The sequence below is a fragment of the Elgaria multicarinata genome, chromosome 5 (assembly GCF_023053635.1).
Source record: "Elgaria multicarinata webbii isolate HBS135686 ecotype San Diego chromosome 5, rElgMul1.1.pri, whole genome shotgun sequence".
Classification (NCBI taxonomy): Eukaryota; Metazoa; Chordata; class Lepidosauria; order Squamata; family Anguidae; genus Elgaria; species Elgaria multicarinata.
The window spans coordinates 110,288,365-110,303,908 of NC_086175.1; the positions used below are offsets into that span (position 1 = coordinate 110,288,365).

Consider the following 15,544-nt stretch of genomic DNA (forward strand, 5'->3'; position numbering starts at 1 on the left):
ATAAGAAGAGCCCTGCTGGATCAGACCAGGGGTTCATCTGGTCCAGCACTCTGTTCACACAGTGGCCAACCAGCTGTTGAAATGGGACCCACAAGCAGGACAGGGTGCAACAGCACCTCCTACCCATGTTCCCCAGCAACTGATGTATATAGGCCTACTGCCTCTGATAGTGGACATCAACTCTGTAGAGACAAATTGCAGGAAATGGGGGTGAAGGATTTATAAGGGCCAAGTGAAAGCCCATTGGTGCCTTGGGTTACCTGACAATTCCTGAGTCAACAAACCGGCAGCACTCCTTCAGGCCAACTGTGTCAAGCCCAGCAGATAGATAGCTCTGTTAACTAGGAACGACCCCCAAACTAGTATAACAGGCCAACAGCCCCCTCTTCTGGCAAACCGCCATGGTGTCAAAGAGAATAAATCACCCAGGCCAGGATTATTTTACTATTATGATGCCTTGCACCAATGCTTAACAGGTGTTCCCGGTACGTGTCGAAAGATATAGCAGGTTACTCGTATTTTGAGATCTGCAGATTCTAAATTCGTTCTCTGTGTTTGCACATTTGTTTCTTTGTTTGCGGGCAATGGATCACAATTGGAGTTTGCTGCAGGGGTGGCCAGTGGCTCCAATTTCAGTGGGACGGCAATTCCATTCTGAGTTTTAGTTTACAACCATCCAGAAGTCTAAAGGAGATATCCATGGTGCTGGACCCATTTTGAGGATAGGATCCAGCACCTTGGAAAGCTCCTTTAGACTTCTGGATGGTTGTAACTAAGACCCAGAATAGAATCTACAGCCTATCAAAATTGGAGCCACCACCCTCTCCTGGATGAGGACTTTTCTGTTTTATTGCATAAGTGTCTGTGCAATTCTTTAAAGGAAAAAAAGTAAGGGGTTCAAACAAGGTTAACTTTCTTTTCCTGCAGTAATGCCCCCTGTTATCTCAGGATATTTATCCCTCCCCAGGCCTGTCCTATTCCTTTTAGAATGAGTCCTCACTTCCTGTCTAGTAATAAAACAGATATAATTGTAGTGTGTGTGTGCACGTGTGTGTGTGTGCATGCATTCACACACACACACAACTCTTTCTAGCCCCTCCCTTGTGATTACTTTTGAAGAGCAATGGACTATCATGTGACTGCTGCAGGATTGGGACTAAAGCAACAGTAACATTTAATTTTTGTGAACTGCCCAGAGAGCTTCAGCTATGGGGCAATATAGAAATCTAATAACTGAAACGAAACGAAACACTGCAATAGAAGCTGCAGCCCCCCCCCTCTTTTAAAAAGTGAACATCTGATCACACTCTTTATCAATTCTATTAACAATGGCACTTTCAGCCTTCGTGCTGCTTTGTTTATAGAAAATATAGTTCTTCGACAGTATCTCATCAGATTAACATTTGCCTCTAATAAACTAGTAAAACAGTAACTTATAAAACCATCCATTTGTTAACAACTGGAAGGGTGGAGTAATTTTTAGCATCCAACATTTAATTATTTTACTTATATTAATTGATTTCATTTTTATTCTGCTCTTCTGCACAGATAGCTTAGGGAGGCTGATAACCAATTTAAAAACCAGTACATTACACAAACCACATTAAAATAATCACTCTAAAAATCACAAATATATAATGAAATACAATAAAAAAAGTCAACACAAATAGTCAAAACTAAAAATTGATAGAACACTTGCCTATACCCCAAAGCCTGCCCAAATAACTAAGTCTTGAACTGGTGCCTAAATAACAACAGCATGTGGGACAGCCGAATCTCTGCTGGAAGAGAGTTCCACAGGTGGGGTGCCACCACTTAAAAGCTCCTGTCACGTGTGATAATCCCACAGGCCACATTTCTCAAGGGCACCACAAGCAAAGTCTCCCCAGCTGATCTTTAATCCCAGGATGGTTGGGACTGGAGAAGGCAGTCCTTCATGGATTTGTTAAGAAAGATTAATTGCAAGTAAGAACAAATGACCTAGGATTAGTGGCTATGGAACACCACATGACCCACAGAAGCCAAGGAGACTGCTTCAGAGCTATGGGGGCCATTCTGGACACTAAGGCAGCAAACTTATGCACACTTACTAGAGAGTAAGCCCCATTGACTTCACTCCCAGTCATAGGACTGAGCTTCACAGACTGAAGGAAGGGTTGCTTGGAAGGTCCTCTCTGCTTTCCAGGCATGGATCAGTCTTCACCTATGAGAGTTACTGCAACTAGAGTCAATGTAAAGTTTGAACAGTTGTGCTGAGTTTAGCACTGCCCATTGAGAATATAAACTATCCCTCCCCAACCTGGTGTCCTCCAGATGTATTGGACTAAGTCTCACCACCCTGACCATTGGCCATGCTGGCCGGGGATGGTGGGAGTTGTAATCCAACAAATCTGAGGGCACCAGGTATAATGTTTTAGATCAGCATTAAGCTGTGTAGATGTAGACTCAACTTGTGGAAATAAGTAACTAAGCTGCTGATACTGTTTCATTTACAGAAAAATATGGCTCTTCTGAAAAAGATGCTCTAATGTCCGAACTAAAAATGATGACTCACATCGGAAGTCATGAAAACATTGTGAATCTGCTAGGAGCTTGTACCCTGTCAGGTAAGGAACAACTTGTTAACTTTTAGATCCTTTCTACACAAGGCATTTATTGTGTGCTTGTGATTCCACAGTAGTTTATGGGTGCTTTACACAACCTCATCCTCTAGGGCCTCTCTCATGCTTTGCAACCATTTCTGTAGCTTTAAAAAAATTAAGGAAAGACTGGTATTATCTGGAAATGGTGGAATGGAACTCTAGGGTAGTTATGCAACGTTGCTATACCACAGCACCACCTAGTGGTTGTGTAATGGATCCTATAGAAAGGCAGAGAAAGAAAAGCCCAAGAAAATAACCACGTGTAAAGGAGGCAATCTTAATTTCACAAATAGGCTGGAAGTAGTCACCTCGGTAAAGTGGCGGGTTAAAAGGCTCACGTAGAAAACCCCACGTTGAACAGCCAAGTGGATAAAGCCATCTTTACAGGCTACTGGTTCTATAATCTTTACTTATGCTGGACACATCCTATGATCCATTCTGGGGTGGTTTAATGTAGCATAAGCATTAGTTCATTGCACCTGTGGCTCCTGTCCCATGAAAAGAAAAGAAAGCAGTTCTTAGTAAAGAATCCAAGGGATCCATTGAATCTTTGATGTAACTGAAGGGATTGTAGCTCAATGGTAGAGGGTAAGCTTTACAGGTGTACTGTAAGTTTGATTCCAGGTTCGATTCCTAGCATTGCCAGTTGACAGGACTACCTCGCAGGTGATGGAAAAGACTCTGGCAGAGACCCTAGAAAGCTGTTGCCAGTCAGAGTGGACGATACTGGCCTAGATGGACCAATTGTCTGACTCAGCATGAGACAGCTTCCTATGCTCCTAGTCACCTTTCTGCTGCATCCACCCAGGCCCAGCATGATTGAGCACTTGTCAAGGGTCCACACCGCAGCAGGGATCCATTGGCAAGAGAGCTTCCGGGACTTGCTCTTCCTCTTCACCATTGCCACCAGCTTGTTCCCCTGCCTCTTGCTCTGGCCCAGACAATGGTGGTGGTGAGAAGGAGGAAGAGCAGACGCCACAGCCTCCTTGCTCCTTGGCTCGCTGCCTGTCCAGCGAGCAATGATGAGAAAGACGACAAAGAGCAATCATAAGTGGTGAGACGGTATACTCACTGAGGAAAGAGGCCCATTGAAGGTGTCCTAGCCAATAGCCCAGGGTCCTCCAAGACCTGCATCCACTAAAAGTCTATTTTCTTTTTCTATCTGATATCTAGCAACTAAGTAGAAGAAATAGTTTCTTTGTTTGTTCACTAAAATCATTCTTTCAGGACCCGTTTACTTGATTTTTGAATACTGTTGCTACGGAGACCTCTTGAACTACTTGCGGAGCAAAAGAGACCGATTTCACAAGACTTGGACTGATATCTTCCAACAGCACAATTTCAGCTTTTACCATAATTTCCCTGGGCGTGCCAGCTCAAGGTAACCACTGAGCCCTCTGTGGCTTGGGGGAGGCAATGTGTTAGGGTTCCATCAAAACCGAGCCAAGAGTGAGGAGTGGGTACTGTTCATGCAAGGAGAAGCTGCATACAACAGCTGAGGCTGTTGTTATGTGCCTTGACAAGTCATGATGACTTCCCTTTCTATGCCAAGTCACCTCATCACCTTGTAATTCTAGCAAACCAATATGAAAAAGAATGCATGGACTCTTTAGTTGATTATGAGTGGGGAGGATCACTGGGGCAAGACTATGACTGGATTCGCACAACACTCAAACCCACATTCAGTGGCTGAGTGTGGGTTGTTGAACCATGGGTTGGCTGTTGAACCGTGGGTTAGCATGTTGTCTGCAGGGTGCAGGGTGGCTTATTTTTCTTGCACAAGCCACCTTGAGAACCCATGGTTTGTTGTTGGGTTGTTCAGGGTGCTTAAAAAGCTATCTTGCAGACAATGTCCTGGGTTCAGACAACACGCTAACCCACAGTTCAACAACAACTCACACTCACCCACTGGGTGTGGATTAGCGTGTTGTGTGAACAGCCCCAATATTTTTGAGGCTTTTTGCTTCTGTACCTTGTGGTAGGGCTTAGCGGACCCTACCTCTTCCTTTGGCAGCCTGCCTGACAGACCCAGGTTCTGGAAGTGCATGTTTAGGGAGCTGTCTGTTTTCTTAGTTATCTTTGAGGAAGCTCAGAGTTATATCTCCGGCCTGCGCGCAGAGTGGCTCGTCCTCAAAAAGCAACTGCAGCAACGTGAGAAACAATAACCTCCAAATGCCTGACTTGCTTTCTGCCTGCTGTGAAATTACATCGGTCCACGCTTAGCCTCAGAGCCACCTACTTGGACTGAGATGGCACATGTGCCACCAAGCCCTCAAAAGCCAGCTGCAATCAAGGCAATTGCTAAAGGGCTATGCCAAAGGGAAAGGCCCACATGGTAACCGAAGGGCAATGCCAAAGTGAAGGACAGGCTTAGTACCTGCTGTGATAATCTAGAGCAGGGGTGGGCAACATCCTATGCCTGGCCCACGGGCAACCCCCACCCCCATTGCCCTCTGTTCCACCGCCACCACCAAAAAAAATTAAAACATTTTTTGGAGAGAACAGCATCCATAGCACTAATGAACATCAAAAAAAGTGCTCTGTAGCACTATGGATGCCATTATTTTCCATAAAAAGGATTAACTTTTTTTTTTTTTTTAAATCATCTTCACATCACTCTACAAACTGTGGGCCAGGGTAGGGGGCAAAAATAGTCCCAGGACATCTTGCAGTTGCCCACTTCCAAGTTTGGGGGTATATCTAAGCTCCAGTTAGAGGTCAAAAAGAAGTGAGAGTAGATTCTGAGCCAGTCCAGAAGATGGTGAATAAGGCTTTTTTGCTTTATTCACAGTGGTTAAAGTCATGGTTTAAGGAGTCTTCTGAACACAGCCTGGCTTTCTGGCTTAACCATCATGGTTAAAACCATGGTTAATTTGCAAGAACAGCATCCTGTGCTTGGCAACTGTGATGAGTCCATTAAGGCAGCTGCCAAAGGGCATTGATCATTGGGTGCCTATTTGTGATAATTTGAGGGCTTTGGGGACACTTAGAAGGCAAGAATGAGGGGAGGGGGATCCTGTGGCTCTCCAGATGTTGTTCAACCATGATTCTCATCACCTCTGACCATTGGCCATGCTGGGTGGGGCTGATGGGTGTTGGAGTCCAACAACATCTCCAAGGCCAATGGTTCACTAGCTCTGGAATAGAGGCGTGCATCCATTTGCTACAACTGGATCCTGTGCCCAGCAAATGTGTCTTCCCTATTATCTCATGCTCCTTGTTGGCTGCAGTCCCATTAGAAAGAGTTACAGACAGATATGGGTTAGCCCAATTTGCTGTCTCTGCCATTTGAAAATTCTTTAGGATGCCACATATCTAGAGTAGCCTTGCTCCTGATCCTGAACACAATATTTGAAAGCAAGGCCCACTGCAGTCAATGGGTGTCACTTCCAGGCCTACTTGTTAATTCCACAATCTTACTGCAATGCAAGGGGTGGTGATGTTTGAATGATGCATAGTCAACGTCCTCTATTTTAAGTGTAGGTGTGGTGCTTTTGTTTTTGGGAGGTGCCACAGCTGTCACAAATTCAGGCACAAGGGTGGGGAAATACCTTGGGTAGACAGGTGGCAGTCAGGAAATTGAGCCAGGCAGCAGGAAAGATAAATTCAGGCAGGCAGGCAAGCCAAAGACCACCCCTGTCATTTGGCAAAGTGAAGCAGTTGTCTCAGGCGGCAGATGTTGGGAGGTGGCAACAAGATGTTGGAGGAAAAACCTGTGTGCCCTGAGGCCTGCTCAGCACCCCCTAAATTCTACCTTCAGTTGCAGTGGAAGATGCTGCACCATTATTAATGTCGAAGAGAGATTTATCTGCCAGTCCATTCGGCTTTTGTACATGAAATGGGAGGAGACGCCATCTTGTTCTTCACCTCAGGTAGCAAAATGTCTTGGGCTGGCTGATACTCTGATTACCCAGACTGAGGGAGGGAAGGAGTCGGTTCTGGAAACTTTATATTAAACAGTGGCACCTGATGGCCCCTTGGGGGCAGGCAGACTTCAGCCTTACAAGAGCTACATTTTTTTTTATCTGGAAGCTTGAGGTCCACCAGGGGCCAAAGAGTTGCTCAAGGAGGTTGTGGGGGACGACAACGACGACATAGTCTTGGAATTAAGAAACTAGGGTGCCTCTGAGCACACAGTCAGCCCATGAATTAATTTTCGGTCCAAGAAATAAGCTCACAGTCACATGCACACAAAAATCCATTCCTGGTCCTTCCTCCCCAAGCTTTCTTCCATCTCTGTCACCTAATTTAGGACTGTGCCTTTTTCATGTTGCTATTGTTAAGCATTTGGAAGTCAGAAACCATCAGTGATCTACTGCAAATCAGCCAGAGATCTTCCAGTAGATTTCAGACTGCATTCTGCCCATCCTGTCTCTAATGCCACCTGACTCCTTGGCCAGATCTACACCTTGTGTCAAATCATTAAGAATGTGGAATAAAAAGCAGGATATGATACTATGAAAGTGGTATATGGAACATGGATTGTGACCCAACAGTTATCAATGCACTTGAATACCGCTATAAAGCAGTAGTATAGGAGCTCCATCAGATGAGTATTTTATTGTACACCCATTACTGGGCACTCACGGATTTTCATGGGTCATCTGCCTCCCACCCCTTCTAGCCTTCTTCACGCCACAACCCCCCACCCCCCCAGTAAGTCTGGCTTATTTTAAAGATGGAAGTTGCTGCTATCCCCTACTGTGTGCAGAAGCAGCACAGTCAAAATGGCCCCGTGCAGGCTGTTTACTTCCTCTTTCAAAAGAGGAAGTAATGAGGGACAAGCGCGTGGGTGGAGAAGCGATGGTAGGGAAACACAATCCCCCCCACACTCTAGATCTAGCCCAAGAGACAGGAGAATTTTGGGAACGCTTTCTGAGTGTCCCCAAGGTAGTGCCTGCAGTTCTCTCTTTTGACCAGTAGTCCTGGTGGCTCAGAGAACCACATTGTGCTCTGCAGCACATCCCCTGGTTTGCATCTCTAGACAAGAGCTCATAGGGCCAGGTGCTTAGGGCTACTTAGTATGATACAGTTCGAGAACCACATCTCTATAGGAAAGCCACAAGAAAGCCACAAGAGGTCGGCTGGTTTCATTTCTGTATTGTCTGATTGGATTGAAAGTGTTACAATTCCTCTTTCGAAGGCTTTGTCATTTAAAATGTATGTGTAATATAGAGAATTCCTTGTCCCAGTGAGGGAGACCTTCTGATCAAGCTCAGCACCTGCCACTTTTTTCCTTTGTAGGAAAAAAAACCCTGTTGTCATAATTTTGATTCCTGTTTATGTATTTCATGGTGAAGCTATGGCGATTCTTATGATGTCTTCTTTACTGTAATGGTTTTTAAACAAACAAACAAACAAACAAACAAACATCTATTTCAGAACTGGAAATATACTAAAAAATGGATCATATTTAGCAGTGAATGAAGTAGATATCTTCAGAAACATGCATGCAAAAGAAGACTTTGATTTGATTTCCAAATTATCTGGAATGGCTCTACTTTCTGAGGAAGGTGAGAAACTAAAGTGTCCACTGAGAACAGATAAGATTTCTTCAGAAATTTATAACAAGACCTGGGTAGGGAGATGTTTGGGGATTCTCTCCTCCTCCTCCTCCTCCTCAATTTTCTAGAGGAATAAAACCATCTTGATTTTTCATTTGTAGAAGAAATGAAATATGTGAATAGGAGAATGGACGATGAAGAAGGCCTCAATGTGCTGACTTTTGAAGACCTTCTCTACTTCTCCTATCAAGTTGCCAAAGGGATGGAGTTTCTGGAATCAAAATCAGTAAGCTCCATGTGTGGAAATTAGTTTAGAATGACAGTGGAACAGAAATATATACAGTGGTGCTAATTCCATTAGGCCTGTTCACCTAATTAATTTTGGTATGTGTTTTGAGCCAAGAACTTCATCGCAAAATTTGGAGAAGTGTGAAATTGGAAGGGTAACAACGTTCTGATCTGTACATTAGACTGGGACATACAGATCAGATCAGTTCGCAACAAAATGCAGACTGAATAAAATCTTCCAGCATTCCTAATTAGGACCCAGGAGATTTCGGCCTTTGTTCTTCCAAGTGCTCCTTGGCCTGAAGTACACTGGAGTGAACAATCTCTTTTGATCCAGGGGCCAGATGCACACACCCCTGCAGACCAAGCCAGCTGGCTGGATGATGTCAATGGGGCAGGTCCATGCCACAAAGCCCCACACCTCCCATTGTATCTTTTAGCTCCACCCACTTTCCTCCATGCAGAGTGAGGCACAGAGAAAGGGACTTTGCAGGCACTTGCAGGAGCCAGTCTTGCTGAGTCCCTCGCCTCCCAATTGGAGCACAGGCCACCCTCAAACAAGGGGAGGTTCCCAATCCATGGGCTGGATTGGGAACCCCAGTGGGCCCAGAGGTTCGCCACTCCTAATCTGTACTGACTGGCAACAGTTCTCCTCTCCAGGGTTTCAGACTTTCCCAGCCTTAATCTGGAGGTGCTGGGGATCAAATCTGCTGTCATGCCCCACCTGGAGGAGTCATCCTCAGAGGAAGAGCTAGATGCCCCAGAAACCCAGGCACCCCAGGCTAGCGACTGCCACTAGACCCACAGGAGCCTGAGTAGGGTGACCCTGTGGAAAGAAGGACAGGGCTCCTGTGCATAGGAAAGGGGATTCAGCAGGTGTCATTTGTATGCATGCAGCACCTGGTGAAATTCCCTCTTCATCACAACAGTTAAAGCTGCAGGAGCCCTGCCCTCTTTTGCATCTGGTCAAGAGGGCAGGGATCCTGCAGCTTTAACTGTTGTGATGAAGAGGGAATTTCACCAAGTGCTGCATGCATACAAATGATACCTGCTGAAATTCCCCTTTCTATACAACTGTTAAAGATATAGGAGCCCTGTCCTCCTTTTCATAGGGTCACCCTAAGCCTGAGCCCTTGAGGAAGATGGTTGCAGGACCATCCATGTCAGGGGAAAGGGAGTCTGCCACAGAGGCAGAGGCTGAGCAACCCCCTGACCCCGGGAGGGTTGTTGCCTCAAGCGACAGGCAAGACAAACACTCCCTAAGGAGAATGTAGTGTAGGTACACACACCCAAGAGCACCATCCTTAGAGGGGCAGGGCAGAGACACACAGGGAGCCATCCTTTAATGTGGTGCCCTGCAGATGTTTTGGACTACAATTCCCATAATCCCTCACCATTGTCCATGATGGCTGGGGCACCTACCCCCCTTTTTGCATGAGAAATGTGACTATCAGTATTGCTGTCTTGTGTACAGTTTCCCCTGCCATGTAAAAGTTGCAGTAAACAGATCCCCTTTTAGTTTCAGTTCCTTCTGTTCAGGTTTTATTGCATGTACGATCACCTGTGTTGGCTGACTGCTTTTGCTTGTAAAAAAGAGGATGTGTGCCCTCCAAGGGCCAGAGAGAACGAAGCACTTTCTAGACAACCTCAGTAGACAAACAGTCGGGCCGCCAAGCAGATGAGGAATCCAGAGGCGGTTCTTTATTGGGGGTGAATGAGGCAGCGGCCCTCTGCCTCTCTCCAAACTATTTATGGCAGAGAAATCCTCCCACATGGGGGCATTTGCTCCAGGGCACAGCATGCAGCTGCCGCATGCTACATGGAATCCTCTTCTGCCTTCGTCTGACAACCACAGTAGAATATTGACTACCTGCCCTGCCCTCCATCCTACCAGCCCCAGTGACCACCAGCTATCACTGAAGGAATCTTCAGTTCAGGGTTGGGCAACTTCAGTGCACTGGGGTCGCACCCTCCCGGCCACCTCTGTAATTATCGCTGCTGCTGCGGTGGTGTGGTCATGACAACAACAACAACAAAAGGACTGTGTCTTCCTTTAAATTTGAAAGGAAACAGCACTATTTTTGCCCACCACTGACTGCTTCATCCATTTTCAGTGGCAGTTGCGGGACAGTTGGAGCCATGAAACAGATCAGGCAGGATGCAGGTGGCCTACTGGCTGTGTGTTAGCCACCCCTGCTTTTGTTGATGCTTTTAAACCAGCTGACAGATTATTTATTATTATTGCATTTATGTCCCGCCTTTTTTCTTCCAAGGAACCCAAGGCGGCGTACATAATCCTCCTCCTCTCTATTTTTATCCTCACAACAACAACCCTGTGAGGTAGGCTTCGCTGAGAGTCTGTGACTGGCCCAAAGACACCCAGTGGGTTTCCATGGCCAAGTGGGGACTAGAACCCAGATCTCCCAACTCCCAGTCCAACAAGTTTCAGGATGCCATGTTTGGGTTCCCCCCCCCCCTTGCAAAGAAGTCACATCTAGTTTGATCCTTTATATGGTGTATTTTCAAACTGCTAAAGGCACGACCCAGCCAAATTTGTATGCACTTTATTAATTTATTTTATTGATTGATTATATTTCTATGCTGCCCAAAAGCTGGAGCTCTCTTTAGAGCCCAGGAGTTTTCAGTGGGAGGATTAAGCACATGCTTAATACTCTTTTCAACTGGAATTAATGGGACTTAATAGCCCTCAGGGGCTACCATATATTGTGCCGCAAAAGGAGAACAATAACAGTTAAAGATCTTGTTGTCTCCAGCATGTACTGTAATCACACAGTATTTCTGTTTCGTTTTCAACCTCTCTCTCTCACTCTTTCGTATATTAAGAAGTCTTTCACTAAGCTCCAATTTGATGTGGTCGTTGTAACTCTCAGGTATTGATATTTGATAGGCAATTCACTCTGACATCGAAGAAACTATTTGTTCCACTTTTTTAAATGGCTGCATCCGGGGTATCATTTCAGCACAGAAAATTGCAGCTCCTAAAGCAACCACAGATTTAAATCCTGTACTTCATCTGTTGCGAAATATGGCACAAAACCAACTCACTCTATCCTCCCTTGACAGTGTGTTCACAGAGATCTTGCAGCCAGGAATATCCTAGTCACTCATGGGAAAGTGGCAAAAATCTGTGACTTTGGACTTGCCAGGGATATTGTGAATGACTCAAACTACGTTGTCAGAGGGAATGTAAGTTGATGCTCATTGTGAAGCCTTTCCCATGGTTTTCTGCAGATAATTTACTATGATAACAATGTTTATTCATCATAAATAATTTGCACCTTGATCAGGCTGGATAGACACACCCTGGTAATCCATACAAGCCCTATTCAGGCCTGTACCTGCTAATGTGTAGGGCTAAGCTAGGGATGGTGACGTGGATCCACACGTAAGCCCTGGCCTCAGCATGCCCGACTTCTGTGTAGACTTTGCATGTTGAGTGTGAAGATCTGAATACAGATCTGTAAGCATGTTCAGCTGGATGTGCTTACAGAATTCCCACGATCAGGAACCCTGATAAGGCATGCAGGGATGCTGGAGGCGGGCCTTACGTGGGTGCCCAATCTCCCTGCAATTTAGCCCTACATGTGAGCAGGTGCATGCCTGAATAGGGTTACACATATGAGTCTTTTCAGGGTCAGATTGTCCTTGCTGGGTTGGAACTGGCTGCCTTCTTCCCAATGTTCTCATAAAAAAAAAAAACCTAATAGGAGCTCTGCTCTCTCTTCATACAGGCTCGTTTACCTGTCAAATGGATGTCACCTGAAAGCTTATTTGAAGGGATATACACAATTAAGAGCGATGTCTGGTCTTACGGAATCTTGCTGTGGGAAATATTCTCTCTTGGTATGCTTTGGATAATGTTGCCTAGTTCAACAGTTGAAGGACCTGCAACAAAATGGTGTGGTGTATGCCTGGCATGTAACAGAAGCACTGTTTGGCGCTGGCAGGTGTAGGAGGCTTCAGAAGTGGGGAAATGACACCTTTTCCCTTCCCCACCTCTTTAGAAACTTTCCCCATTAGTGCAGGAGGGAGAGGATTTTTTTCAACCTCATTATAAGCATACCCATCCTTAATTAAGGTGGCCAGGTGGCCTATATTATAGGCAATCCTTTATTTTGGAAAGCTGGCAATAAAGGTGTCCTCTATTTGATGGGCTGTCCACTCCAAGTCTGGTTTAAAGTCAAAGAACTATAAGCTGGGAGAGTAGCAGGGAACTTGAAGTTGCCCCTTAACACTAAGCACCTGGACAGCAGACTCAGTGGCTGTCTTGATGAGGGGAAAACTTGGGGTGGATCCGCAGTGGTGCTAGGTTATTTATATGATGCAGCAGCCACTGCAGAGCCATCCCAGGGCTTTTTCTCTTGGAGCGAGGCGATGGCAGCATCTGCAGTCTGTTGCCTTGCTCTAGAGCTGCTTCGGAGGCATGTCTGGCCAGATGGCAAACCCTGATTGGTCACCATCTGCCTGGGCAGGGGGGAGGGGGCGGGCCAGTGAGCCGAATGGCCATTGGCCTTCCTCCACGCTTCTCCAGTGTGGGGAGAAGTCATAAAAAAGGTTTTAAAAAACCTGGGATGCGAGGAGGTGTGGGCGCTCCGGTCCACAGGCGCAAGCCGAATTGCCGCCTCTGCGCCTCCTCAGGAAAAGAAGGTTAAAAACAACAAGGGGAGGGACCAAGGAGGTGCATGCACCCCAGTGCCTGGGACGGCTGCTCCTCTTTGCCTGCAAACCTCACGCTCACTCCTTCACGTGAGGATAATGTGAAGGAGCACAAACGACAGGGGGGGTGGTGTTGAGGGTTCACGGCGCCAATGGGACATCATCAAGTCGGGCCTGGAGCAGGCACACAGGTCACCTAGTCATCCTTCTCCACTAGGGTGAGATGTTTTGTATTTCTATTTAAATCATTATTATTTCTAAATATATAGGCATCTATGTCTATAAATACTGTAAATTGCCAGAGACCTTGAGCAGGCCAGATCCACTCACCCATTTTCCTTTTCCCTTTAAAAAAAGAGAGAGAGAAATGATGGTGATGATGAACTGCTCTGAACATTCCATAGCATCTGGAAACCACTGAGCGTGGGTCCTTACCAAGATGATTTTCTTTTTGTTGGGGTTTTCCTTTTCTTTTGCTTGTATTGTAATAAACTAATATTTGTCTGCAAATCTGGGGAGTTTCCTGTTTCACTGCCCAGCTGATGACAGGCACAAGATCTCTAAGGATGCAATGTTTAGACAGAAAAACGGGCAGGGAGTTGTAGGCCATTTTTTCAGTCTAAACATGTATAGGATTGCACCTTAAGTTTTCTATTAGAATAAAACAGATTAAAAGAGTTACAGAAGCCAGTTTGACACCTAATTTTTCAGTATTCACTCCTTACTTATACCACCTTTTCTTCAGGTGTCAATCCTTACCCTGGAATGCAAGTTGATGCAAATTTCTACAAGCTTATTCAAAGTGGATTTAAAATGGACCGTCCGTTTTATGCTACAGAAGAAATGTAAGCTTGGTGTATGAATTGCAAGAGTGGGGCTCTGCCCTGGGCATGACGTAGGGAGAGCAAAGGACATCCGCACACCATCTTTTCCCCATGTTTCTAACCACACATTATAACTTAGGACTACCAAGATCTATGGGCTCCGTCACATGTAATTTCCCCCCTGCTTTTTCTTGGATGCTTTTTCACTTGTTTGCTCTTCCACTCCACCCCGCCCCTTCTCTTTCTCCCTCCAGTTCATTGGTTGCTCCTTCCCCCACTTTAACAAGACAGGTCCTGTCAGCTGAGTATGTCAACCAGACCGCTTTTCTGCCCAGCAAAAATGGAACAACCTTTTAGTCTGGGGGGCATTGAGGGAGTATAATCCTGTCTCTACAGAGATTTTGGCATAGTACAATTTAAAAAAAAACACTTTCGAGCCTGGGATGCAAGGTTTGGGTTTTATATTGAGACTTGGAGCCAGCTGCTGGGAGAGATCACTTTTCCCTGCCAGGACCTGATGCAATCCATTCAAGCCAATGGCAAGGCTCCCATCACAGCACATGCCCCCAACAAAGGAAAACGCACTTAGGGAAAATGTTCTTTAGATGTTCTTTAGATGTTCTAGGAAAAGATGGTAAAGGCTGGGGAAGAGGTGGGGTGTCAGCAGGAGAGGCACTGTGTCATGTGAGTACCATGGCGCAAAACTGCATACTAGGCTTGGTGAGTGTGTGATAAATTGCTGGTTGGATGGAGCTCTATGTGAGACTTCGTAGACTATGTTTACTGCTTACATTGTTGCACTCATTGCTTTCATTACTGCCTACATTGTTGGACTACAACTCCCATCAGCCCCCCAGCCAGCATGGGAAGTGGTCAAGGATGGGTGCTGTAGTCCAACAATTTCTGGAGAGTCACAGGTTCCCCACCCCTGGCTTATGGAGCCCAGAGATTAAGACAGACACCTTCCAATTTCCATGCTTTGGGGTACATGAGTGTATTTGTAAGTAGTTCCTTAAATCTTATCTGTGGTTGAGTGTGGGTTGTTGTTGAACCGTGGGGTTGGTTTTTTTGTTGAACTGTGGGTTAGCATGTTGTCTGAATCCAGGACATTTTCTTCAGGATGGCTCATTAACCATGCCGTGAGACTTGTTAACCACCTTGAACAATCCAACAACAAACCATGGGCTCTCAAGGTGGGTTGTTCAAGAATAATAAGCTACACTGAATGATTAATGCAACACCCTGCAGAAAATGTCCTGGGTTCAGACAAAATGCTCACGATTCAACAAACAACCCATGGTTCAACAACAACCTATACTCAACCACTGAGTGTGAGTTAGCATGTTGTGTTGGGCGAACCCAGTCACTGACCAGGTTTGCACAATCGGCAGGCAGTTAACAAACCACAGTAACTTGTTAATTAGGCTCATGTGCCAGGTGCATGCTGGAGGGATTTTCAGAAATATCCTCTGCTGCACGGCTTATCATATTGTGCAAACCTGACCAGGTTGCCATGCTCCGATGAGTAATAAGCCACCCAGAACCAATGGGCTCTTGTGGGGTCCTGGATGGCTTGTTATCCAAAGCAACAAGCCACCCAGTCTGGGTT

The 15,544-nt window shown here is 45.7% G+C and overlaps 1 protein-coding gene across 1 annotated transcript in view; it reads left to right on the forward strand.

Moving 5' to 3' along the window:
- The window catches only part of FLT3 (fms related receptor tyrosine kinase 3), an 85,027-nt gene that overhangs the window by 67,077 nt on the left and 2,406 nt on the right, over positions 1 to 15,544 (forward strand). Inside the window, exons 17-23 of the mRNA XM_063127723.1 lie at positions 2,496 to 2,606; positions 3,870 to 4,023; positions 8,025 to 8,155; positions 8,308 to 8,432; positions 11,519 to 11,641; positions 12,187 to 12,298; positions 13,857 to 13,956. Coding sequence (XP_062983793.1) covers positions 2,496 to 2,606; positions 3,870 to 4,023; positions 8,025 to 8,155; positions 8,308 to 8,432; positions 11,519 to 11,641; positions 12,187 to 12,298; positions 13,857 to 13,956 — 856 coding nt within the window. The remainder of the gene's footprint in view (positions 1 to 2,495; positions 2,607 to 3,869; positions 4,024 to 8,024; positions 8,156 to 8,307; positions 8,433 to 11,518; positions 11,642 to 12,186; positions 12,299 to 13,856; positions 13,957 to 15,544) is intronic.